Here is a 27,927-nt window from a genome sequence, read left to right as displayed (position 1 = left end):
ACTACTTTCTAAACGGTGAGAAAATTCATAAAGCTAAAGTACAAAGGGATCTGGGAGTGCTAGTCGAGGATTCTCTAAAGGTCAACATGCAGGCTGAGTCCGTGATTAAGAAAGCGAATGCGATGTTGTCACTTATCTCAAGAGGGTTGGAATATAAAAACACCATTGTGCTACTGAGACTTTATAAAGCTCTGGTTAGGCCCCATTTGGAGTACTGTGTCCAGTTTTGGTCCCCACACCTCAGGAAGGACATACTGGCACTGGAACGTGTCCAGCGGAGATTCACAGGGATGATCCCTGGAATTGTAGGTCTAACATATGAGGAACGGCTGAGGATCTTGGGATTGTATTCATTGGAGTTTAGAAGATTAAGGGGAGACATAATAGAGACGTACAAGATAATACATGGCTTGGAAAGGGTGGATGCTTGGAAATTGTTTCCGTTAGGTGAGGAGACTAGGACCCGTGGACACAGCCTTAGAATTAGAGGGGGTAAATTCAGAACAGAAATACAGAGACATTTCTTCAGCCAGAGAGTGGTGGGCCTGTGGAATTCATTGCCGCAGAGTGCAGTGGAGGCCGGGAAGCTAAATGTCTTCAAGGCAGAGATTGATAGATTCTTGTTGTCTCGGGGAATTAGGGGCTACGGGGAGAGTGCGGGTAAGTGGAGTTGAAGTGCCCAGCAGCCATGATTGAATGGTGGAGTGGACTCGATGGACCGAATGGCCTTACTTCCACTCCTATGTCTTATGGTCTTATTAGGTGTATACATCCTGCTAAGATTTGCTTTCCCAAAATGCAGCGCCTCGCATTTATCTGAATTAAACTCCATCTGCCACTTCTCAGCACATTGGCCCATTTTGGTGGCATCTGCAAACTTACTAACTGTACCTCTTATGCTCGTATCCAAATCATTTATATAAATGACAAAAAGTAGAGGACCCAGCACCGATCCTTGTGGCACTCCACTGGTCACAGGCCTCCAGTCTGAAAAACAACCCTCCACCACCACCCTCTGTCTTCTACCTTTGAGCCAGTTCTGTATCCAAATGGCTAGTTCTCCCTGTACTCCATGAGATCTAACCTTGCTAATCAGTCTCCCATGGGGAACTTTGTCGAATGTCTTACTGAAGTCCCTCTACTGCTCCACTCTCATCAATCCTCTTTGTTAATTCTTCAAAAAACTCAATCAAGTTTGTGAGACATGATTTCCCATGAACAAAGCCATGTTGACTATCCCTAATTAGTCCTTGCCTTTCCAAATACACGTACATCCTGTCCCTCAGGATTCCCTCCAACAACTTGTCCATCACCAACGTCAGACTCACTGGTCTATAGTTCCCTGGCTTGTCCTTACCACCCTTCTTAAACAGTGGCACCACATTTTCCAACCTCCAGTCTTCCGGCACCTCACCTGTGACTATCGATGATACAAATATCTCAGCAAGAGGCCCAGCAATCACTTCTCTAGCTTCCCACAGAGTTCTAGGGTACACCTGATCAGGTCCTGGGGGTTTATCCACTTTTAACCATTTCAAGACATCCAGCACTTCCTCCTCTGTAATATGGACATTTTGCAAGATGTCACCATCTATTTCCCTACAGTCTATATCTTCCATGTCCTTTTCCACAATAAATACTGATGCAAAATATTCATTTAGTATCTCCCCCATTTTCTGTGGCTCCACACAAAGGCCACCTAGCTGATCTTTGAGGGGCCCTATTCTCTCCCTAGTTACCATTTTGTCCTTAATGTATTTGTAAAAACCCTTTGGATTCTCCTTAACGCTATTTGCCAAAGCTATCTCATGAGTCCTTTTTGCCCTCCTGATTTCCTCTTAAGTATACTCCTACTTCCTTTATACTCTTCTAAGGATTCACTTCTTTCGTGGATGTATCTCTTCTGCTCCCAGTGCCATATCAACTTTCAGTACACACCGAGTTTATTAATTCCTCCTCCTTTTCAATTAACTCTGCCGGATAGTTAAAGACAGATGTAGACATGACGGGCCAAAAGGCCTGTTCCTGAGCTGTGCTGTTCGACATTCTATGTTCTATGTATTCCTTTCACACCTCAACTATGCCCTTTGCCTTTAGGCATCACAGTGGCTCAGTGGTTAGCACTGCTGCCTTACAGCGCCAAGGTCCCAGGTTCGATTCCACCCTCAGGTGACTGTCTGTGTGAAGTTTGCACATTCTCCCTGTGTCTGTATGCGTTTTCTCTGGGTGTTCAGTTTCCTCCCACAGTCTGATGATGTGCAGGTTAGGTGGATTGGCCATGTGAACTGCAAGGTTACAGGGATAGGTAGGTCTGGGTGGGATGCTCTTCCAAGGGTCGGTGTGGTCTCAATAGGTCGAATGGCCTGCTTCCATACTCTAGAGATTCTGAGTAAAAATCTTTTTTTTTTAAAGTCCTTAATTGGCGTAAGGGCCTGCTCCTGTTCTATGTTCTGAGTATTCATTTATCATTCATGCCTCTTTTAAGTATAAATCCCATCTTTTAGTCCCCAATTGACCCTGCTACTTATTTTACCATTCTTTTACTATTGACATGCATATAGTCATAGATTGGTCCAACCCATTCATGCCGAGCAGATATCCCAACCCAATCTAGTCCCACCTGCCAGCACTTGGCCCATATCCTTCTAAACCCTTCCTAATCATAAACCCATCCAAATGCCTTTTAAATTGTGCAATTGTACCAGTCTCCAACACTTCTTCTGGCAGCTCATTCCATACACATACCACCTTCTGCGTGAAAAAGTTGCCCCTTAGGTCTCTTTTATATCTTTCCCCTCTCACCCTAAACCTATGCCCTCTAGTTCTGGACTCCCCCACCCCAGGGAAAAGACTTGTCTATTTATCCTATCCATGCCCTCATAATTTTGTATATTGGCAACTTGAGGATTCCCTTTTCTGCTAGTTGCAAGTATTCTTTATCATAATCCCTCTTTGTCTCTCATATTGACTTCACTGAACTGACACTTGCACGAAACATTATGTTGTGTTCCTTAGTATCAGACTTATAACCCACTGTGAAATCTATCCTTTGGTTTCTGAACTCAGTCTGATGCAGGATATATAAAATCATCTTTTCCTCATAGAACAGTGGAGGACTATCCTAAAATTGTCCACTTTTAAGTTAAATAGTGGGATATCATTGCAGCAATATGCTGAGTTCCATGTAATTTTTATCCTACATAGCTATGGTTCTATTCACCTGGGAACGAATGAGTCTTATTAAGTTGGTTGCTGCATCTGTCAAATCTTCCAAAACGGTTCACTCGAACCAGATTTGTTGACCTGTGTATTTTAAGCAGGTAGGAAGTAGCACATAGTGATTACTGCACACAGCAGAGTTTTAAGGTTTGAAAGAGTAGAGCTGTGAGTCACAGTTGTGACCACAGTCTTGGTTCGTTTTCACAAAGCAAGTGTCTGTCTGAGATTCCTATGAAAACTGTAGGGGGGATCTGATTTGATCACGTGTTTGGCAAAGGAGGGAAAAGCACCCAGAAAACTGAGGGTCAGAGGCAGTGTTTGGCGAGCTGTGGAGAAAGGCACCCTATTTACAGGTGGTAAAGTTCAGAACGCTTGGAATTAAGTGGAAGATGGAGGCAACCAGCTCGAACTGCTTAGTCTTGTTACTTTGTGATTTGAGGAAAAAAAAGGATACTAAGTGACTTTGAGGAGCATGCAAAATATTTGACAGGCAGGTTTGAACACAGGAACTCCCAACAGCACAGTGAGAACCAGTTATAATTGACAGCTAGATGGCTGGAGTCCAAAAAAGGATAAGGTGGAAATGTAAGTGCATAAATATTGGGAATAGACCACAGTTGAAACTGTTGTGGCAGCTAGAATTTCATATTTGTTTGAAAATAGATGGGAGTGGTTTGGATCCATTGACCAGTGGCATACACATAGAATTGCAGCAAATCAGCTTCATGAAGATAAGTACAGTGTACAACAGCAGACTAGTTATGGTGATCCTGTATAAGGCATTGCTTAGACCTCATCTAGAGTATTGTGTACGGTTCTGGATCCGCACTATATCAAGGATGTGGAGACAGCGTAAAAGATCTGATCTGATCTGATTTGATTTGTATTTGTGACATGTACCTGGCTGCAGTGAAAGGTTTTGTTTTGTGAGCAGTGTAGGCAGATCATACCATACAAAGTGCATGAGTGTGACAGGACAGAGGGAGGAATGCAAGAGATTTAGGCGAATGGTTCCAGGGATGAAATGCTTCACAGTGAACGATTGGAGAGAGAGCTGACAGGAGTTTTTGAAATTCGGGGGGAGTTGTGAACCGAGTGAGTTAGGAGAAACTGTTCCCATGTGCGAACAAATTAAGAACCAGAGGGCACCATTTTGAGAAAGGTTTGGACAAGAAGCAAATATGAGGTGAGGGAGAAAACAAACACTTTTCATGCAGTAAGTTGTTTGGATGTGGAACACACACTGCCTGAAATTGTAGTGGAGGCAGGTTCAGTTGAGGCATTCAATAGAACATTGGATGATTATTTAAATGAAATCATTACGCAAGGAAATACAAGGAAAAGGAAGGAGATTGACACTAAGTTTTAAAAAAAACTCGGAAGAGGTGGTGCAGACACAATTGCACTGTAACAATTAAGTTCAAATTAACAGACTCCAATGAAGTGCACTTTTCTCTGACAATTGTCTGTTTGTAGAAATTCGTAATGGTGTTTTGGCAGAAGGAAACAAAGAAGGGTTAACAGCATTGCTAGAATTTGCTTAAGAGAAATCAGAATGTGTATTTGTAGATAAACCGTGTTGCTCACTGACATTTGTTGCTTTACTTTTTTGGAATATTCATCCGAAAAGAAGAAAAATGATTCGTCCTAAGTACAGACTGTGTATGTGAACAGTGGGGTTGTCTACATTTCAGGCAGCTAAAAGTATGATGGAGAAAGATAAATGATTTTGCATCTGGATTGATAAAGATAATTTTTGTGTCACTTCAGTCCAAGGATGTGCAGGTTAGGTTGGATTGGCCATGCTAAATTGCCCCATGGTGTCCAGGGATGTGCAGGCTAGGTGGATTAGTTATTTGGGATAGGGTGGGGTGGAACGTTCTTTGGAGGGTTGGTGCGGATTTGATGGGCCAAATGGCTTCTATCTGCACTTTAAGGATTCTATGATTCAAGAGCATTTCTTAGTTGGCAGTAGATTTGAGATGTATCTGGCAAACACAGTGCTCATGTTTTACAATATCAGCAATCCTGACTTTGGAACATTATGTTTTAATCCTGTGTAACCACCCGGGTTCCCTCTTTCTATGTCGAGAGCAATGAATGGAGAAACTGAGAAGTTGGGTCAGAAAATTTCCAAAGAGCATCAGCGACTGCTCTTCACAAGTTCTTCATTAACTGTAAAGTGCTTTCAAATGAGTCGTGGTCATGAAATGTGTGATATAAATCCAAGTTCTCCTTTCACTTGGAGGAACCTTTCTAATGTCTCATTTCTCCCTATAAACATATGCCCACACACAACCGTTATTGTTCCCCGATCTGACACATTTTATTTTCTTTCAAGTTAAAATTGTCCATTTTCACACTGTAGCTAGAAGGAAACTTCTGTCTCCTCCTCTTGATTTTACAAAAAAGGAACAGTATTCTGTGTGGTCTCATTCTTGGATGCTGTCCCGCGCCAGAACTGCATAAGGTCCTGTGAGGAAATGGAATGTTTGAGGTTCTAGGCTGTAATGTCTTAAAGTGACAGGCAGCTTAGTGCTTTTGGTGGATTTGGTGGATCTGTTTTTGGTGGATTAAATTGCTACATTTGCCTTTTTTAATGTCTTTATTTACCTCATCACTTCCTTTCTTCTTCAATGAGAAGATGAGTTTACATCAGCAAAGCACTTTCAAGTCTTCCAGCTAAAGGTAAAGACATGAGTTACTTTGAAATGCAGTTAGTATTGTTCCCTATTCTAGAGAATGTGTAGAGTCCTCAAACCTTTTGATTTGAAAGGACACTGCTGCCAAAAGAGCTATTTTTTGTTAGTTTTTCCATCACTGAGCACAACAAAAATGCATCTCTAGGAAGTAATTCGCAAGTAAATGTCAGATCAGAATTGTAAAGACTTGAAGGCAGGGAGATTCAAGTATTGTACACAAATCCAGAAAATCAACTCAGTGTGAAAAGAGCGATAGCCTTTGTACTGTGGGAACAATAGAATAGTTGTTTGTTATTGCAGTAGTTATTGAGGCATCTGGACTTCAGAGATATGACTTTATGACTGGATTTTAAATTCAGTCAATTACATAAATGTGGAATCAAAAGGTCGCATCATTAGCAGTAATCATATCATCACCAGATTTGCATTAAAAATCCATCTGGTTCACTAACTGGAAGGAAATTGGCCTTCCTACCCATATGTATGCGACTCCTGATCCACAGCAAAATGGCCGACTCTGAACTGCTGACTGAAAAGGCCTGGAGAGACGATCAGGGATGGGTAATAAATGCTGGTCTTGCTAACAATACTGATACCTGTGAATGAATTTGAGTAAAGAGTCACATCACTGCTGGGGCTTCACCTGGAATGTTGTGTCTGAAACTGGGCATCACATTTTAGAAAGGATGCTCAGGTCTTATTTGGCTGTAGAGGGAATTTCCTGTAATGGAACACTGGAGATAAGGAAGATAGGGAGACGTTATTCAGAGTGCCGTGTAAATTGGTAACCAGAGGACACAGATTGAAAATAATTTGAAGATTGAGAATTCTTTTTTAACAAAGCAGCTTTTTGTGTGATCTAGAATGCACTGCCTGAAAGTGATATGATGATGCTGTGGCTTTAAGAGGTTATTTTGTCCTGGATTTTTTTTGAGAGATTGAACGAGAGGTATTGAGCTGTCTGTAAGCAAGCAAACAGCTTGTGAGGCCTTGGAGTTTTTTTCAGTTGGAACAATAGAAGCAGCCTGTATGGGTGTGGCCAACTGTCACAGACCAGGACTTCTAGTTTTTTTTTTAGTTTTTAGGTTTAGCTTTAATAGTTACTGTTGTGGGCTTGAAGAAGTGGAAGCTATCTTTACCCTCTCTCAGTTACAGCTCGAAACTAGAGTTTCTCTGGGTTACCTGTGAGACAAATCCATTTTTTCTGAATTTGCCTTTTTACCAAGGGGTGTGTTTATGGAATGTTACTGGATTGGAACAGTTAATTAGGAATAGTTATTGAATCTATTATTCGGTTAGGTTTTCCACGAGAGTTATTATTCTAAATTCCTCTTTATTTAGCTGTGATTTAACTATAATGTTTAAATAAATTATGTCTTGCTTAATGCTGAATAGTTTGACCACTCACATTGCATTCAAAACAACCACTCTACGTTTGCCTTATAAATAACAAAAAGTTAATGTTTAGGCTACCATCTTAAAATATTTTGAGGGGTCTGATCTCGTCCATAACAGTGTGATGGAAGTAGTTTCAGTTGCACTTTTGACAAGCATTTGAAAAAGAGGGGAATGCAGGGCTAACGGGAGAGAACAGCAGAATGGATTTATAGTGGGAAGTTATTACATGGGGCCAAAATCGATGCAATGGGCAGAATGGCCACTGTCTGATAATAATTCCAGGTGGCTATCTTTGTGCACTATCATTTTGTTAGTTTTAAATAAGAATCACATTTAAACTTTGTGAGCAGAATGATAATGGAAGTTTAATGGGTGTTTGTGTGCAAGTCAGAACATCAGTGCTCTGAAAGCAATATTTTCATCCATTCTCACTTAGAACTCGACAGCGCCGAAGAGCTGGAAAAGAAGCGCATCTGTCGGATCATCACCAAGGATTTTCCGCAGTACTTTGCCGTGGTGTCACGGATAAAACAAGAAAGTAATCAGATGGGACCGGAAGGTGGAATGTTGAGCAGCACGAACATTCCTCTTGTTCAGGCATCCTTCCCAGAGGGCGCTCTCACCAAGAGGATCCGAGTGGGCCTCCAGGTAAGGGGCTTTGTCAGTTCTCCTGAGAGGGAAAAGCCATGGTCCAGTGTCACTCCCGTTCAATGCAGCAGTGAAGGCTTGTGGAAGTGGGGAGGTTCACAAATAGCGTGCCACTCCAGAACCAACAGCACCCGCCACTTCACTCTCTCTTGCCTTCTCCCGTTTCCGACATATTTGTAATGAGAACGGGCATTACCAGTGGCAATGCGCTTCTACTGTCATGGTGGGAGTTGGGTCAAACCCGTCATCAGTTGACAGTGCAACACCTACAGGCAGATCAAAACCCAGCCTCCTGAGCAAAATGGATCAAACTTCTACCCAATCTTCTTGCAATTATCATAAATATTGAGAGCACAGTGGTCAGCCAGGTATTCTCAAGATTAAATTTCCCTTGTAAATATCTGTTACATACAAAGTCTCCATGGAGTCCTGGCCCAGCCTTGGAAAACTAGGCCCACTCACAGTACATTGTACAGGTGCAGTTAACTCACAGGGGGGTTTGGTCCACTCCTGAAGGAAAGGTCTTCACCCAAACTCCAGGATACAGCAACTGCTCACCTCCCAGCACACACACAGGTGTTCAATCTTCAGAGGCCCAGTCCCAGGGCTAGGCCTCCCCACAGAAACAGCTCCTCTGGTAAAATGTATGTCTTCCACAAGGGCTCAGTCCAAACACCAATAAAAAGTGAAGACACATACAAAAAAACAAAGGAAATTAGAGTCCAAGGGCTAAGCCCTACCACAAAATTAACATTATCCTTTTCTCAAAAATTAAAAAGAGAAAAAAAGAGTAACACACAGGCTGTAACCAGCCAGTGAAACAACAATCTCCTAATGAAAACTGAGTTACTCCTGAAACACATTATGTTAAACTCCTGATGCACAATCAGTCCTCACTAAAAGGAATACCAGTTAACAAACTGGCTAAATAATTCAGCCAGTTCAGTAATCAGGTTTTCCCCCTCCAAAAAAAAGGAAGCAGAAACTAACAGTAACATACTGACTGTAGCACCAGCCAGCACAGAGTCAGTCCCCTAAAATGAGGGGAATCTAAATCTCCTGTTTATATCTGCCAGCTTGGGCTCCCTGATTGGACCAGGTTAACAGCCCCAATGAGAGAACTCATATTCTGTGAGGTCCACTGGCTGACCTTGTCACCATCACGACAGGCTCTCCTTTCTGTCTTTGGTCAAAAAGGGTGTCTGAGATCATTAACCCTGGTGAGAGATAATTGAAATGTTGTAGATGAGCCCAATGGATTCTGCCAGATAAAGTCCTAAAGTGGGCATGCAGTTGGACAGTACTGATATCATTCTTGAAGTCCCCTTGTCCTTACTTTGAATGACTGTCCTAACTCCTCCCCAGTAGTGGGAATGCCCTTTTGCATTTTGACAATAGACAATGGGTGCAGGAGTAGGCCATTTGGCCCTTTGAGCCAGCACCACCATTCATTATGATCATGGCTGATCATCCTCAATCAGTATCCTGTTCCTGCATTATCCCCATAACCCTTGATTCCACTGTCTCTAAGACCTCTGCCCATCTCTTTCTTGAAAGATTCCAGAGACTTGGCCTCTACTGCCTTCTGGGGCAGAGCATTCCATACACCCACCACTCTCTGGGTGAAGAAGTTTCTCCTCAACTCTGTTCTAAATGGCCTCATTTCACTCCTCCACACACAGCCCCTCCCTCTGTCTTTTCCTGGATGCCCCTTCCATTCCTCCATGATCCCAACCCCACTCACCAATGACTAGTCTAGAGTGTCTGTGCCAGCTGCCATTATTCTGCCTGCCCTCATCCTGTAGAGTTCATGAAGAGAAACCGCTGACCGTGCACACGTCTGCACAATGCCGTCAGGCGGATGTTGCCTTTCAACAAATGCAAAATTAAGAATGCAGGATGTAATATATTTTCAAGAAGCCTTATGCAAATGAGTATTCATGGGACATTAGAAACATGAACCCACCATGGGCTGACGTGAGGTTTTAACTCTGCATCACAACTCGTTGTGGGGATAATGGCATTTCACATCCCATCAATGTAGTCACCCCACTATGTTTCACATTCTTGAGATTCTGTAAATTTGTCCCTAGGTATTATGGCAGAACAGTAACTTGGTGACTTACAGGTTTGGGTAAATGATATACACATCTGTTACTGTGTTACACATAGAGAATGGAATCGTACCATAGCTGCTGTGATGGTGACACTGACTGGAAGCCTTAGATGTATCATCACGTCGAGGTACTTGGGTCCAGAAGGACAGTAAAACCATGGATTGTATTCAGCAGCATGATGCAGGGTCGGGAAACTATGGTAACCATTAGAGACTTGAGGTGCCAGAAGTACATAGCGCAGGCAATTCTGTGGATGTTAGTAAAAGCAGTTTTATTGGAGCGAATGTGGAAGGGCCGTTTTGTTGGGTTGTTGAGGAGGTGGGTAGTTAGTACCAACAAGGAGAATGGGGGACAGTTAATCCGTTTTAAGTTATCGGTAACACTGTGGGGAGCACAGTCTTTGGTTTACGCAGGGGATTGTCAGTGAATGGACTACTTTGGTAAACTATGGTCAAAACAAAAGGAGAATGGTGTGAAAATTCGAGACTGAGGAGAACACAGGGGTTTGGCAAAATAACATGGAAGCTGGATCAATATTCGAGTCCCCAACTCCTAACATTTGCACCAATTCAGCGAGCCAGGTGGGTACCCGTGCCATAAACCCCTGTGTTAAGTGCTAAACTCTGTGCTGCTTTTACCATTATTATTCTGCATGTCGAAATATTTTCCATCAACCTTAAAGATGCAGTTGTTTTAACTGAAACATGCTTGATTGTACATACTGCGGATGAACTCAATCTAAATATAGGGCTGGTTTGGTTTGTCCACTCTGCCAGAGGTGGTGTTAAAAAGGGAGCAGAGGGAAACGATCAAGTTTCAACATCACAGCCCCCCCCCACCCCCACCCCGATTCCCCAACCCACACTTCCTGTGAATGGGGCTCTCCTCTGAGAGCTCAGCATTGTGGACTTAGCCTTTCCTTTTAGAAAGCTGAAGTGGGTGTTGACTAGCAGATCTGTGCTGGCAAGTGTACTGCATTTTCTGAAAATTCTGTAGTGACTTGACAGAAAAAAAAATTCTCTTCCTGTGGGACCCTCGGTGCACTCCAGCTGCAGATTCAGCTCTCTTCGTCAGTTTCTGATTAATTTTGATTTTATAGCTAAAAGGGAATGAAATAATACCAGAACAATGCTAGCATATGATCATATAGAGTCAAACAGCATGGAGACAGACCCTTTAGTCTAACCAGTCCATGCCAAACATGAAACATCAAATTAAACTAGTCCCACCTGCCTGCTCCTGGCCTATATCGCTCCAAACCTTTCCTATTCATGTACTTATCCAAGTGTCTCTTAAATATTGTAAGTTCTCTCTGGGTTTTGAATCTTGGGGCACCCAGCGAATGCTCATCATTAATGAACATAAGAGCAGGTCAATGTGCCCCTGGAGCCATTCAGTTTGAACATCAGCTGACCTTTGTCCTCAGGGAGATTGGCACTATCTCCTTCCCCTCTGATGGTTTAAATCTCGAGGTAATATCTAGAAATCTATTCGATGGCAGAGCCTCTAAGCACAGTACTGTGAAATAGGGATGAACTTTGGAAGGCTGTATAAGCTCCTGGCTTGGAGATGCTGGTGTTGGACTGGGGTGTACAAAGTTAAAAATCACACAACCACCTGATGAAGGAGCAGTGTTCCGAAAGCTAGTGCTTCCAATTAAACCTGTTGGACTATAACCTGGTGTTGTGTGATTTTTAACATTAAGCTCCTGGCAGTCGCATAAAACACGTCGAGTGCCAGCCTATTACACGGCAACCACTTTGAACAAACTCCTGTCGGCTGTTGATTGATCTCCACGTGATCTTAAGCACCTCTGTTAGCTTTGAGTGCCTGAGCTAATACTTCGGCTTTTCCTTTTGCTGCCCCCTATTATCGCATTACTTCCCTTGGGAGCTTGCTGTGCCAAAATGGATGCTGCATTTCCAATGTAAATGGCTGCCGATATTTCTGACCCTTTTGCACTCAGAGGCCTGGAGACAAACTCCTTCAGTGACCAGATGTGATTTGCGATGCCTCTTCCCTGTCGGTATGTCTGTGCACCGTGTAAACAGTGCAGATTGTAGCTTGGCCAGTCCAGACATCTGAGGAACGGCTTGATACAGAAACAAGATCTAACAACCAGGTCTGAGGACAATTGCAAAGCAGCAAGGTCTTAATCCCTCCAGATGCTGAGTGTCTGTCTGCCTGATGGAGACAGAGCTTCGTTTTGAGCTGTCTGGCACTCCCAATATCATCTCTTTCTTTTTGTTTTGTTTTCAAAGCCTGGTCTTATATATCCATAATCTCTCGAGAGATGCAAATTACGTGTTTAGATTTTTCCCTTTAACTTACCCTACCCTCAACTTCACTCAAGGTAGGTGGTGCTGTTTTTTGTTCATGTTTGCTAATCCTTTGGAGCTGCTCCAATTCTGAGTTCATCGTTCTGTCGAGCTTGGCACGCTCCAGCCCAATTCCAGATTTGCACAGCTGCTATTAGTGGATTTGCCAAGTTTCCTTCAGCTCAACGCTAGCAGGAACCTAAGAGCAAAGTTAAATCCTTCATTCTGTGACTTGAGATCTCTTCCTTTATTAAACTCCTCTTTATTCATCTGTTGCTTACTTTACATTGCATGATATCTAGGCTGTATCTCTGCCATTGATACAAGGTAAATCCACCGATCCCACAGACACTGTGGATCAGGGAATCAGTACTAAAGTTTGTAGCCTCATCGATAACCAACAGTCTCTTGGAGCACGGCTCCTGCTGTGAGCAAAGGATTCATGAAAGAATCCTGCCACATTATTATTGTAGCGGTGGGTTGCCATGTTAAACACACAATCCTGGCACCAGTTCCAACTGGTTCCACTGCATAATTACTTCGCAGTTTGTAAAGGTGCTGATGAGGCTGTAGGTTGAGGTATTGGCTGCTCGAGTACATCAAAATGAAACTGAGCCGACATCCTCTGTCCAGAGAGTGTTTTCTGAACCTCTGCAACCAACTCCTATCCCAAAATATCTTGAGGTGATCTTACGAAAGATGGTTTTAATCCCAGCTTCATACTGGTGGTTTGCTCATGTAGATTGACCAGCCTGAGTATCTTTCTATTCCCCCTCAAAGTGGGTGTGGTACAAACCTTCAAAATACTGAAAGGGTCAGACTTTATACATCTAAAGCTTTTCTGCTGTGTACAGTGCTTAAGCATAAAGAGTCTGATTGTAAAAGAAGAGGGCAATGGAAACTGTAGGAAGAACACACTTACTTTAACTAGAGGCTGACAAATATGGGAAACAGATTGCAGTCAAGTCCCACTGTTTGTGGGGGCATACATTGCAGAAACAAAACCTGTGAATGGTGCAATCGCAAGTGGCAAGAATTTACTGTCGTGACGTGGGCACTGCAACCAGAACTTTCAGCGGGTATGAAGAAGGAATGGAATTATTTCTCTTGTCCGTAATTGGTTTCAAGACCATTAAAAATGCATCAATTCTATGGGTAGATGGGCCAAAAAGCTCTCCATCTACCAATTGTGTTACTCTGTAAATAGGTGTGATTTGGAGATGCCGGTGTTGGACCGGGGTGTACAAAGTTAAAAATCACACAACACCAGGTTATAGTCCAACAGGTTTAACTGGAAGCACACTAGCTTTCAGAGCGATGCTCCTTCATCAGGACAATCACCTGATGAAGGAGCAGTGCTCCAAAAGCTAGTGTGCTTCCAGTTAAACCTGTTGGACTATAACCTGATGTTGTGTGATTTTTAACTTTGTAAATAGGTGGACCTTGTGGAGAATTCCTGTGTCCATGATTCCTGAGCAATGTGTTCCCACTGGATGCATTGGTTTTATTGCAACTTTCAGCTACTTGTCAGGCTGCGAAAATTTCCTCACTGTTCCCTTTGACCTGGGAATAGCCTGTATCTGTAAGATTGACAAATACAGGCTATTCGTTGGAAATAGCTGAACATTACAAAGCATGTAGGTTTTAAGCTCTGTGATCTATTGTCAACTGATCTGTGATGGGAAATGTGATCCTCCTGATCCAGTTTTACTTTTGATTTGACCTTATTCCACAGGCTCAGCCAGTCCCAGACGAACTCGTCAAAAAGATCCTTGGGAACCGAGCCACGTTTAGTCCGATAGTGACTGTGGAACCCAGGAGAAGAAAATTCCACAAACCTATCACTATGACAATTCCAGTGCCGCCGACATCAGGAGGTGATGTTTCAAATGGATACAGAGGGGAAACACCAAGCCTCAGGCTGCTGTGTAGTATAACAGGTTGGTTTGCCCTCATACTGTGCGATACCATTCGATGCTGTGGTTTTTTAAAACTTATTATTCACTCGTGGGACATGGGCATCACCGACTGAGCCAGCATTTATTGCCTGTCCCTAATTGCCCCTTGAGAAGGTGGTGGTGAGCTGCTGTCTTGAATCGATGCAGTCCATGTGCTGTAGGTTGACCCATAATGCCCTTCGAGAGGGAGTTCCAGGATCGTGACCCAATGAAGGAACGGTAGTATATTTCCAAGTCAGGGTGGTGAATGGTTTGGAAGGTACTGCCGAAGGATCAGTGGTGAATTTCTGCAGTGCAACTTGTAGATGGTATAAACTGCTGCTCCTGAGCATCGGAAATGGCAGATGAAATCGAAATATATAGTTTTCTTATTCATTCTTAGCATGCAGAAGTTGCAGGCAAGATCAGCCTTTATTGCCCACGCCAAATTGTCCTGGAGAAGGTGTGGTGAGTCACCTTCTTGAGCTTCTGCAATCTATGACATTTAGTTATTCCACAGCACTGTTAGGGAGCGCCAGGATTTTAAATCAGTGACACTGAAGGGACAGCATTGGTTGAGAGGGGAACTTACAGGTAATGGTGTTCCCATGTGTCTGCAGTTCTTGTTTGCGCTGGAATTAGAACATAGAACATAGAAGAATACAGCGCAGTACAGGCCCTTTGGCCCTTGATGTTGGGCCGATCCAAGCCCACCTAACCTACACTAGCCCACTATCCTCCATATACCTATCCAATGCCCATTTAAATGGCCATAAAGAGGGAGAGTCCACCACTGCTACTGACAGGGCATTCCATGAACTCACGACTCGCTGAGTAAAGAATCTACCCCTAACATCTGTCCTATACCTACCACCCCTTAATTTAAAGCTATGCCCCCTCGTAATAGCTGACTCCATACGTGGAAAAAGGTTCTCATGGTCAACCCTATCTAAACCCCTAATCATCTTGTACACCTCTATCAAGTCACCCCTAAACCTTTTTTTCTCCAATGAAAACGGCCCCAAGTGCCTCAGCCTTTCCTCATACGATCTTCCTACCATACCAGGCAACATCCTGGTAAACCTCCTCTGCACCCGTTCCAGTGCCTCCACATCCTTCCTATAGTATGGCGACCAAAACTGCACACAATACTCCAGATGCAGCAATTGAGTGGCTTGGTGAGCTGTTTCAGAAAGCAGCTCAGAGTCAACACTATTGCTGTAGGCCACAGGTAAGGACAGCAGATATCATTCCCAAAAGGACATTCATGACCCAGAACGGTTTTACTGACAGTCAGCAGTGGTTTCATGTTTTCTATAAACTTTCAATTCCAGATTTTATCAAATTCAAATTTCACCATGGTGGGATTTAAACACATGTACTGAGAAAATTAGCAAAGAGTTCTGGATTGCTAGCCTGTGATATCACTATGCTACTGCCTCTGTTGCTATAACTTTACCGATCCAGACAAGTGGAGAGTATTCCATCACACTCCTGACGTAATTAAACACTAGTGTTGTTACATCCTGCCTCATATATTTAGCCTTTACACAATTGTCCCAGTATTTCCCCTTATACACAGGTAACTTGTTACTGCACATGGAATTGTGATGAAGGTGACAATAAACCACCTAGACTGGTTGGAGGTTCCATGTGTCAAAGTGTATCTGATTTGATTTATTATTCTCACATGTACAGAGATACAGTGAAAAGTATTGTTTTGTGGCTATCCAGATGAATCATGCTTTACATAAGTACATCAGGGTAATAGAACCGAATGCAAAATATAGTGTGACAGTTTCAGAGAAAATGCAGAGAAAGATGAGCACAAATATATGAGAGGTCCATTCATCAGTCTGCTAACAGCAGGGAAGAACCTGTTCTTGAATCTGTTGGTGCGTGTTTTCAAACTTCTGTATCTTCTGTTGATTTATGTGGGCTGCTTTCCCGAGGCAGTGGGAAGTGTAGATGGAGTCAGTGGATGGGTGGTTGGTTTGCACGATGGACTGGGCGGTGTTCACAACTCTGTATAATTTCTTGAGGTCTTGGGCAGAGCTGTTGCCATGCCGAGTTGTAATGTGTATGGATAGGATGTGTTCTATGGTGCATCTATAAAAACTGTTATGAGGTAGATTTAGTCACTATGTATTTGATATTCCAGAAATGAAGTCTTCTCATTGTTGTACTGTGAGGAAGCCGAAGGCCTACATCACTTGTTCTCACTGCTGTCATTTTCTCTTTTTACTTGGTAGGAGGTACATCACCTGCTCAGTGGGAAGAGATCACAGGAACTACACCATTAACCTTTGTGAATGATGCTGTCTCCTTCACAACAAATGTTTCAGCCAGGTACGGTTTTCCAAAACAATTTGTCTTGCTAAGTATCCAGCCATTTTAGCTGGAGGGCACAAAGGATGTTCCTTCACTTGTCGATAATTCTAACCAAATGTGCTGAAGCTGTGATGAAAATAGCCAAATTACTGCTTCAACTCTGTTTGCAAAGATAAATGAGTAAACAATTCTGCTATTTTAACAAGGAGGGTGATTTGTCAGGAATACCTGTTTGGATTTTAATCTTTGTCCTGTACACGCAGACACGTGTTCTGCCAGAAGAATGTTTTCGTATTTCAGTTCTCAAAATTAATGGCTCCTCTTGTTTGCTCTGTAAGTGGTCTGTCATGTCGTGTTTTAATAGGGTTTAGTTTTGGCTTTGAATACCTTCAAAGTGAAATTTAACTCATCGTTTCTGAACTGCCACTTTTTATTTTATGTTGCTTAATTTACATCATTGAGTGTTTCTGAGTTCTCCGGATTGGGCCATATCCCACTAAATTGTCGAGATTTTAAGAGCCTTTTGAAAATAAAGCATGTGAAAAAAATACTAAGGAAGAACATGAAGACATTTGCATAGCATCAAATTGCTACCAAGCCCCTGCGTTCAAAATCAGATGTATGACCATCATACCCTCATTCATTTTGGATAGGGAATAGGAGAAAATCGCTTGGGGAGTTTGTTCCTTTAAAACTGCCCCCCTGGTAGCGGAGTTATTTTGAACTGCTCCTGAACCCTCACTACACTGTGCCCTCTCTGTTCTCTGCTACACACTAGATCACTTCACACCTTCCATCGTAGGACTGAGAGTAGATCACTCGGCCTTTCGAGCCATAGGGTCAGGGCTAACCTGAATTCTCCATATTCATACCTGCCTCTGATAGCCTTTCACCACTTTGTTTGTCAAAATCCATCTATTGCTGTCTTAAAAATACTCAGGCGCTATTTCCACCACTATTTCAAGAAGAGAATTCTAAAGACCCATGACCTTCTGTGACAAATACTTGTTCCTCAGCACTGTCTCAAGTGGGCAACTCCTTACTTTATGCAGTGACCCTGGTTGTAGATTCTCCCATTAGAGCAGACACATTTTCAACATATTGTTTATCAAGACCTCTGGTGATTGGATCCGTTTTAACTGTTGCCTCTTACTCTTCTAGACTCCAGTGGATACCAGCCTAGTTTGTCTAAGCTATCGTCAAAAAGATAAAACCCTCGTTCTAGGGATTACTCTGGTGAACCTTCTCTGAACTGCTTCGAATGTATTTACATCCTTACTTAGATAAGGAGATCGAAACATTACATCGTACTCCAGATGCAGCCTCCCCATTGTCCTCTATATCTGACCAATACATGTCGGGGGGGAGGGGGGCTGCGGTGCGGTGCAGTGGTGGTTCATTGGTTAGCACTTCTGTCTCACAGCACCAGAGATACAGGCTTGATTCCACTTTGGGAGACAGCCCGTGTGGAGTTTGTACATTCTCCCCGGGTGTGTGAGGGTTTCCTCTGGGTGCTGCAGTTTCTCCCCTTAGTCCAAAGATGAGCAGGTTAGGTGGATTGGCCATGCTAAATTGCCCATAGTGTCCAGAGATGTGAAGGATAGCTAGGTTAACCATGGGAAATGCAGGGTTCCAGGGTTGTGGTTGGGTCTTGGTGGGATGATCTTCAGAGGGTCGGTGTGGACTTGATGGGTCGATTGGCCTGATTCCACACAGTAGGATTCTCTGATTTTATATATGTATACAACATAGCACTCCAGATATGGTCTCACCATTGCCCTCTCTAATTGATGTATACCCTCCCTACTTTTGTATTCAATTCCCCACCTGGCAATTAAATGCTATCCACTTTCCTGACTACTTCCAGTATCTGCATTCAGACCATTTTGTGATTCATTCACAAAGACACTCCACTGTCTGCGTCTCTGAGCTCTCACCATTTCGATAATGTATCTTTTTAAAAATTCCTCCTGCCGAGATGAACAATTTCATTTGGACACTTTCTCACTTCGTGTTCCATTTGCCAGACCTTTGCCAACTCCCTTAACCTATCCACATCTTTTCGTTATCTTACGCCCTCTTTACAAATTAATTTCCCTCCGATCTTTGTGACTGTCAGTTTAATTTGTAATTTTTTCCGTTTGCATAAACGTTTTAGAAAGATTAAACCAAGTTCCTGTATTTTAGTGAACTCAGCCTTTAGAAAACGCTTCTTTTTTTTTGTTGAGACCAGTTAGCCCGTGCTCACTATTGTCGGTCTGTCTTGTGAACTTTTGACCCTTTCACTATCTGTGATGTCCACATTATTTATTGACAACATACAATTTTTAAAACTATTAAACCTGCTTCACGTACAACTATAAGAGGTCCTCGTGACAGTTTTATTCATTAGAAAGATTTCTAAACAAACTCAGAAACTCTTCGCAATTTCTGTTGCACCCCTACATTCACATCTCTTCATTTTCTTTGGAAGTTAGAAACAGATAATGATTGTTTTCTTACTTGAATAAAGTGGAAAAAAGCCCCAAGTATGCAGGATGCTCTCAAAATGTCACTGCACCAGTACGACTGTTTCTTTCTTTCTTTTGGTTCCAAGTGGCTAATTATTAACTTTCAAAAGAGAAACGATGTCTGATTAAAAATATTCATGTGACCTGGTTTCAGAAAGTAGCTTGCAGTCTCCTGTTTTGTCTGATCGATTGTGTTGATATGAGTGTGTGCCAACCGCTTGAGGTTTCACTGATCTTCATGTTTCTATGATTCCATGCGCAGATTTTGGCTGGTTGACTGCCGACAGGTGCCAGAGACGGTTAGCTTGGCCACTCAACTCTACAGGGAGTTAATCTGTGTCCCGTACATGGCCAAGTTTGTTGTATTTGCCAAAATGCACGACCCCGTGGAGGCCCGCCTACGTTGCTTCTGCATGACGGACGATAAAGTTGATAAGACGCTGGAGCAGCAGGAAAATTTCACCGAAGTGGCTCGAAGCAAAGACATCGAGGTACGGTGTCACCTTTCACCCTGCCTTTTGGTTATACACGGGAGACGCGACGGTCCACAGCAGGTTACTCCAGATCACTTTGCGCAGAGATTCGTGATCCATCTCTGGAATCCCCCCCCCCCCCCATCTATAGATTTTGTCTTGTCTGTCGCAGTGTTGCACACTTAAAAGGACTCAGGCGGGTAGTTATGGGGAAACTTCCCTCTGATCGGGGAATCAAAAATGTGGGGAAGAGTCTTAAAACGAGAGCTGGGTCTTTAAGGAGTGAAGTCAGGCAGCTCTTTTTTTGTACTTAGGAGAGTCGAAATGTGCCTGTCGAAAAGCTGCAGCTACTGAGGGTTGATTGGAGCTGTCAGACGGGTTAATAGTATAGAGCGATCAGGATCCAGGGCAGATAAATGGGGTTGAGGTCCAGACTGGTGGTCACTATTTAAATAGCCTTGTGCATATGATTGTCACCAACTCCTTTCTTTGAGAAAAATGCCTTCTTGCTTCCCTTCCATTCTACCTTTAATTTGGAGCCCTGTTTCCCCCCTCCCTCAAAAAGACCCACTAATATACCTGGTAGCTAACCTGATGAAAGGGAAAGTGATGGCCATGTGATATTATCATTAGACGATCAAAAACAGAAGCTCAGCTCATGTTCTGGGGACTCGGGATCGAATCCCACTCTGACAGGTGGTGACATTTGAATGAAGAATCTAATGATGGCCGTAACTCCATTGTCAGAAAATTTGTCAGAAAATCCCAACTCCTTCATTACTGTTCTTCAAGGAAGGAACTCTGCGTCCTCACCTGGTCAGGCCTGGATATGACTGCAGACCAACAGCAATGTGATTGGCTCCGAAATGGCCTAGTAAGCCACTCAGTTGTATCAATCGCTACAAAGTCTCAACAAGTAGATCACATGGCATTAACCTAGACACCAGAAAAGACAACAGCAGAAACAAGTAAAGTCCTGTAAAGTCCTCCTTACTAACGACTAGGGGCTAGTGCCAAAATTGGGAGAGCTGTTTCACAGACTAGTCAAGCAACAGCCTGACATAGCCATGCTAACAGAATCGTTCTTTATAGACAATGTCCCAGATACCACCATCACCATCCCTGGATATGTCCTGTTTCACAGGCAGGACAGGCCCAGCAGAGATGGCACTACAGTGGTATACAGTAGGGAAAGAGTTGTTCTGGGAGTCCTCAACATTGACCCTGGACCCCATGACCTCATGGTTTTGGTGAAACATGGGCAAGGAAACCTCCTGCTGATTACCATGTACCAACTCCCTCGGTTGATGAGTCAGTACTCCTCTGTGTTGAACGTGTTTGGAGGAAGCAGTGAGGGTGGCAAGGGCATAACATGTGCCCTGGGTGGGGGATTTCAATGTCCCCCACCAGGAGTGGCTCGGCAGCAGCATTACTGACTGAGCTGTTTGGGTCCTAAAGGACATAGCTACCAGACTGAGTCTGCGGCAGGTGGTGAGGGAACCAACAAGAGGGAAAAATGTACTGGACCTCATCCTTACCAATCTGCCAGCTGCAGATACATATGTCCAAGACAGTGACAGTAGGAGTGACCACCGCACAGTCCTGGTGGAGATAAAGGCCCACCGTCACTTTGAAACTAACCCTCCATTGTGTTGTGTGGCACTATCACCATGCTCAGTGGGACAGACTTCAAACAGATCTAGCAACTTAACACTGGGCATCCATGAAGTGCTGTGGGTCATCAATAGCAGAGGAATTGTACTCCACTACAATCTGTAACCTCATGGCCAGTCAAATCCCCTGCTCAGCCATTACCATCAAGCCAGAGATCAACCCTGGTTGAATGTAGAGTGCAGGTGTAAAATGAAGTGTCAACCTGGTGAGGCTACCAAACAGGACTACTTGCATGGATCAGACCTAAGCTCGGCAGTCCTGTCATGTCCAGCCGTGAATAGTGTTGGACAATTAAACAACTCACTGGAGGAGGAGGCTCCACAAATATCCTCATCTCTGCAGGAGTTCCTCAGGGTAGTGTCCTCAGCCCAACAATCTTCAGCTGCTTCATCAATGACCTTCCCTCCATCATAAGGTCAGAACTGAGGATGTTCGCTGATGATTGCACAGTATTCAGCACTATTTGCAATTCCTAGAATACTGAAACAGTCCATATTTACATACACCGAGATCTAGACAATAGCCAGGCTTGGGCTCACAAGTGGCAAGTAACATTCGTGCCACACAAATGCCAAGCTATGACCATCTTCAATAAGAAACAATCTAGCCATTCAATAGTGTAACCGTCACTGAATTCCGCCCCCCCCCCCCCCAATTATCAATATACAGGAGGTTATCATTGACCTAAAACTCAACTGAACTTGCCACATGAACACAGTGGCTCTAAGAGCAGATCAGAGACTGTGGCAAATAACTCATCTCCTGACTCCCTAAAGCCTGCCCACCATCTACAAGACACAAGTCAGGAGTGTGATGGAATACTCCCCACTTGTCTGATTGGGTGCGGTTCCAACAACACTCAAGAAGCTTGACACTATCCAGGACAAAGCAACCCTCTTGATTGGTCCCACAGCCACGAGCATCTTCTCCCTCCACCACTGATGCTCAGAAGCAGTGTGTACTATCTGTAAGATACACTGCAGACATTAACCAAAAATCCTTAGACAGAATCTTCCAAACCCGTGACCACTTCCATCAAGAAGGATAAGGGACACAGATACATGGGAACACCACTCCCTGCAAGTTCTCCTCTAGGCCACTCACCATCCTGACTTGGAAATATATCGCCATTCCTTCAATGTCACTGGGTCAGAATCCAGGAATTCCCTCCCCAGGGGTATTCCAGGTCACCTTACAACACTTGGATTGCAGGGATTCAAAAAGGCAGCTCATCACTACCTTCTCAAGGGGCAGCTAAGGATGGGCAATAAATGCTGTCCAGCCAGCGATGCCCACTTCCTACGAATGGATTTTAAAAAATCGACAGACTCCAGGCTGAATGCAGGCAGAAGCAGCACAAGGTTCAAGTTCTTTAGATTATGCTCCATTGTCCGAATTGAGAAACCATGAAATCATTTTGAATAGGCTTTGTTTGTCCAGGACTGGGATTGCAAAGAGCTTTGTTCTGTAAATGTCTTTAACATGAGCTGGTTAGAACGGCCTTGCCTTCCTTCAGTCACCAGTTGTGCTTGTTTGTAATCTTGTGAACAGGTCCTGGAAGGTAAACCCATCTTTGTGGATTGCTATGGAAACCTGGTTCCCCTCGCCAAAGCAGGCCAGCAGCTGGTGTTCAACTTCTATGCCTTCAAAGAGAATCGGTTGCCCTTTGGTGTGAAGGTAAGAAAGCAACAACAACTTAATGATGCACCTTATTAGTGACACACTACTGGACTGTAACCAGCCAAAGGAAGAGGAAGTGACATCAGGACAGGTGATCAATAGCTTGGTTAATGTGGAGTCAGTTGGAGAGTGTGTTGCTGGAAAAGCACAGCAGGCCAGGCAGCATCCAAGGAGCAGGAAAATCAACGTTTAGGGCCGGAGCCCTTCATCAGGAAATTCTTGATGAAGAACTTATGCCCAAAACGTCGATTCTCCTGCTTCTCGGATGCTGTCTGACCTGCTGTGCTTTTCCAGCAACATACTCTCAGTTCTGATCTCCAGCATCTGCAGACCTCACTGTCTCCTGGTGGAGTCAGTTTGGTTCAGTGTTCTCACTTGCGAGCTTCTTGTCATAGGTTCAAGCTGGATTTTGTCTGAATGTGCTGCATTCTCAGAGCTTCCATGTATAGGAGGGAACGTTCAACCAAAGTCTAATTTCTCATTTCAGGCGAGAAAAGCAGATCCAGCTCCTAGGCAACATCCAACTGTAGGCTAACGCCGTCCAAGATAGATCACCTGCTCGTGAAGAGATGTTAGGGCAGATGATTGAAAAGCCAGTCAAAAGGGGGATGTGTCTTAACAGGAGCAGGGTGAGGCCGAGAGATTTAGCAAGGCACATCAAGAGTTTAAGATTCAGATGGCTGCCCCTGTTGAATGGAACTGAGGATGTGCATGAGAACCGGCTGCAACTATCACCACTTTGTGAGGCTTCATATATTCAGACAGAGATTGATTTTGTTCACGAATGTTTCGGTGCAAAACATTTCCCTCGTGGTCCTTGCCCCAAGCATGGACATAATAGCGACTTTGTATAAGTGAGGGAAGAAGAGGCATGTGTCTAAAGCTTCTTGTCTATTTTGAAACTCCTTCTAAGTGTGCCGGGAGAGATGCAACGTTTGTGCTATTTTTAGATGCTAACTTAATGGGTTTTCATTCAGAACTCCAGCTGATGATGATAAGGACGTGGTGACCAGCCTAGCGCACTTCCAATTCCAAAACCTTTGCCATAAAATAGCGGTTTCTTTTTTTTTGTAGCTGAAAGCAGCATAAAGATGGTGCAAAACAAAGACAACTTGATCTAATACTGAGTGAAGCAATCTTTAATCAAGAGGATAGAATGACCTGCATATGTATTGACCATTTCATGTCCTTGGGGCCTCTGTGCAGCCATTGAATTGTATTCATTGTTGTATTGTAGGGTCACATGGCAGCTAATTGGGCACAGCAAGATCCCACACAATCTGCTGACGTTGAGTAGATAGTTGATTTTCCAGATGTTGATTTTGGGATGAACAACGCAGTACAGGTCTCCCTTGGTACGCGTTTAGATGTTGTACAGCCAGCACTGCCCTGCATCTGCTGCTTCTGAAGACCACCAATGCACCGTGCACAGCAAGATCCCACAAACAGCCAACAAGATAGCTCGCTGGCGAGGCAGCTTCCGATGACCTTGGTCAATCCAGGGCGGACAGCTCAACAGCGTTGCCTGTCACGTAACGTTGAATGCTTTTTCATTCCAGGTCCGAGACAACAGCCAGGAGCCGTGTGGCCGTCTGTCCTTCCTCAAGGAACCGAAAACATCCAAAGGATTACCACAGGCAGCAATCTGTAATCTGAACATAACCCTGCCAGCTCACAAAAAAGTATGTGCAAAGACTTTAACAAGCAGGTCTTCTTTTGGAGAGAGAGAACTTCCTTAAATATGCTAAAGCGCCTTTAGAAGTTAGAAACACTGTCCTGTTGTAAGATTCTCCACCTTCTTTTACAGTTTTATTCACCCCTCAAGACGGTTGTCTCGATGAAAGCGTGGTTTCTTTATGAAGCCCTCGTGCTGGGTGCTAATTCGGAAAGTTATACTGTAGCATATTCCATCATTTGTTGTGGACTTTTGTGTAAATGGAATCATTAAATACTTTGGTTTTGCTCGCTTTGGGCTTGTGTTAATCTTGTGTTAATCAGCTTGCCTTCCATGCTACTGACTGGATCTTCTTTTCACATCTGATGTTTCTTTTCCCTGCTGTCCATTATAATACTCCCTGTCTCTGCACTGCTTCTTGGGATCATAAGGAAACTGAATCTGATCCAGATGAAGAGGTAACAGAAAATCTGATAATCTGTCTAAAACTTGACGACTCTTGAGTTATTGCAGGGGTCAGTCTGCAGTTGGGTTCAGCCGGTGTCGGTGATCACCCTGACTCTCCTCACATCAGCGTCCATTGGCCAAACTTCTAAAGCTGAATCGGATTGGATAGGGCGAGCCCCTTCAGTTTTCTCTTTGCAATTATGAAATCAGCTGGCAAAATGATCCTATTTCATTTTCCCAGAGGGTTGCATTAGTGGAATTTTCCATTGGAAGACTGAAATTGTGCATTGGTGCTGTGGCAACTATCTCGGTGATATCCGGAATGAAGCACATTATGATGTAGTTAGGTTTCGGGTGAAGAGAGAGGAAACATTAATCTGTATTGTGAGGACTGGCTCAACTGCCATGGCTCAATGGTCACATCCTGTGTGTGCTCGTTAACCAGTACTCCTGGGTGTCTAATGCTGGAGCGTGAAGCTGGGAGTTAACTTAGAACGTGCTTCCTATACCAGCATTAATCACCAGGGTATTTGTTGTAAAGTCAAGTCGCTTTGTAAGAAAAAGATTGTAACACGCTTCGTTACTAAAACTAATCGGTTTAACCAGGCGGAAAGCTAACATGTACTTACCTGTAGCTACACCTTTCACTGAAGGAGCTAGATTTGATTGAAATGTCGAGCCCAGTTTGACACCTGTGTCTATTTTGTGAGCTCCCTTCCCTGTGAGTGGTGAGCCTGTGCTGTGTAATTCCATTCACGCATCCCTCCATACCAGCCATTCCTGTTCCACAGCAGGGAGAGACCCAGAAATGCAACGGTGAGCTCTTGCCAAAAGGGCACACTGTTATTTCAGTCTGTTCACCCTCATTCATGCTGAGCCCAGCTTTGCTGGAAACTGGATCAGCCCACCGCCCCCCCCCCCCCCCCCCCCCCAACTCCACAGGAACAGCATTTCCCTCTGTCCCAGCAAGGCCTGGGCTTGATGGCGACAACTGGGATAGTCATGGACTGTGCCATTCTGACTTTGTAGTAGGGGGAGGCAGCAATATCACACCTGAAAGAGGAATTAATGGAGTTAGGATTCATCTGAGAATAATTAATATAAGAATGTGTCACTTCATTTCTTAAAACATTCTGTGTGCATGTTGTCAGGGGGTGGAAAATGGGAGATGATTTGACAGCCACATCAGAACACATGTTGCTTCAGTTGGCTGTTTAGAAATAAAGGGAGTAGGCCATTCAGCCCTGCTCTGCTGCTCAGTATGACCATGGCTGACCATTTTCTTTTATTCATTCATGGGATGAGGGTGTGTCCGGCTAGGCCAACAATTATTGCCCAGTTAAGAGTCAACCACATTGCTGTGGGTCTGGAGTCACACGTAGGCCAGACCAGGTAAGGGTGGCAGTTTCCACGAAAGGACATTTGTGAAACAACTGGGTTTTTCTGGCAGTCAGCAATGGATTCCCGGTGATCATTGGACAAAACATTCTGGATTTGTTTTTGTTATCAAATTCAAATTCCACCATCAGCTGGTGGTGGGATTCGAACAAAGCATCCCAGAACACCACCTAGGTCTCTGGATTAACAGGCAAGTCATAATACCACTTGGCCAACCCCTTCCCATCCAACTCAAGTCCCTGTTCTTAGACCCCTTGATCTCTTCTATGTGACAAATTTCTGTGGAGAGGAGTGGCATCTTTGGAAAATCTCATGGAAGATATTTCAATTTGGATGGGCAAAATGGCTTCATGTCGTCTTTTCCCCCAGGTCGAGAAAGCTTCAGAACGTCGTCAGTCTTTTGCATCCATGGCGTTGCGCAAGCGTTACAGCTATCTAGCGGAACCCGGAATGAGTGAGTCTATTCTCCTTGCTGTTTATATTATTTGATGCCTGTTCATGATCTCTTAATTCTAAAACAAAACGCATGAATAGCTGAAATTGTGCTGTATTTTACCATAGTCACCTGTCTGGATGTATATCTGGAAAGCCAGGTCCAACTTTGATTTGCAAGCCTCCACTCAAGTTACTTTTTTTCCATTGCATTTCATTTTTTTTATATACATGTATATAATTTGCTGCTCATATGAAAGTTGATTCCATGCTGATGGTGATGTATTCTTCTGTATTACGTATCTGAAGTTCGGTTTCTTGAGCAGTAATCCCAGTAAAAATGAGAGCTCGTCTTTGTCCTGGGTGGGTCACTGGTTAATCGGAAAACACTGAAGGTACCGCAGGTTTTGACACCTGCCGCAGATTTAAAGGCAAAGTGATGGTAAAGTGTTGTCTACAACTCAAACTGCAGTTAGCATGCTGACAGAGAAATATAAAGAAAGTAGACTTGCATTTTAAATAGCGCCTTTCACAACCTCAGGCTATCCCCAGCCTATATTACAATTATTAAAACGCACTCTCTCCTGTTATGAAAGGAATTGATAAGATAGAAACAGGGAGGATGTTTCCACTGCTGGGTGAAACTCAAACAAGAGCACTCCGCCCAAAATTAGGGGGAGCGGATTTCGGACTGACTTGTGGAGGGGACCTTCTTCATTCAAAGGGTTGTGAATCTGTGGAATTCCCTGCCCAGTGAAGTGGTCGAGGCTTCCTCAGTAAATGCTTTTAAAGCTAAGGTTGAAAATTTTTTGAACAGTAAAGGAATTAAAGGTTATGGTGAGAGGGTAGGTAATTGGGACTGAGGCCACGAAAAGATCAGCCAAGATCTTAGTGAATGGTGGAGCAGGTTTGAAGGGCCAGACGGCCTGCTCCTAGTTCTTCTGTTCTTACGCAGGGAGTAAGCTTGA

General features: G+C 43.7%; 1 protein-coding gene across 29 annotated transcripts in view; it reads left to right on the top strand.

Annotated features, from left to right (window-relative positions):
* ank3b (ankyrin 3b) overlaps positions 1-27,927 on the top strand; it is a 716,427-nt gene that overhangs the window by 623,883 nt on the left and 64,617 nt on the right. For 26 of the 29 annotated variants that reach the window (XM_072557889.1, XM_072557888.1, XM_072557893.1 and 23 more), the window contains 8 exons: positions 7,756-7,967; positions 14,138-14,342; positions 16,592-16,688; positions 19,443-19,671; positions 22,879-23,004; positions 24,567-24,689; positions 25,114-25,140; positions 26,897-26,981. In XM_072557889.1, coding sequence (XP_072413990.1) covers positions 7,756-7,967; positions 14,138-14,342; positions 16,592-16,688; positions 19,443-19,671; positions 22,879-23,004; positions 24,567-24,689; positions 25,114-25,140; positions 26,897-26,981 — 1,104 coding nt within the window. The remainder of the gene's footprint in view (positions 1-7,755; positions 7,968-14,137; positions 14,343-16,591; positions 16,689-19,442; positions 19,672-22,878; positions 23,005-24,566; positions 24,690-25,113; positions 25,141-26,896; positions 26,982-27,927) is intronic. The other 3 variants (XM_072557886.1, XM_072557911.1, XM_072557910.1) reach the window with 1 other exon arrangement.

This window comes from Chiloscyllium punctatum, chromosome 38 (assembly GCF_047496795.1).
Source record: "Chiloscyllium punctatum isolate Juve2018m chromosome 38, sChiPun1.3, whole genome shotgun sequence".
Classification (NCBI taxonomy): Eukaryota; Metazoa; Chordata; class Chondrichthyes; order Orectolobiformes; family Hemiscylliidae; genus Chiloscyllium; species Chiloscyllium punctatum.
The sequence above is the reverse complement of the archived record's forward strand: the minus strand, read 5'-3'. Positions and strand labels throughout refer to the sequence as shown.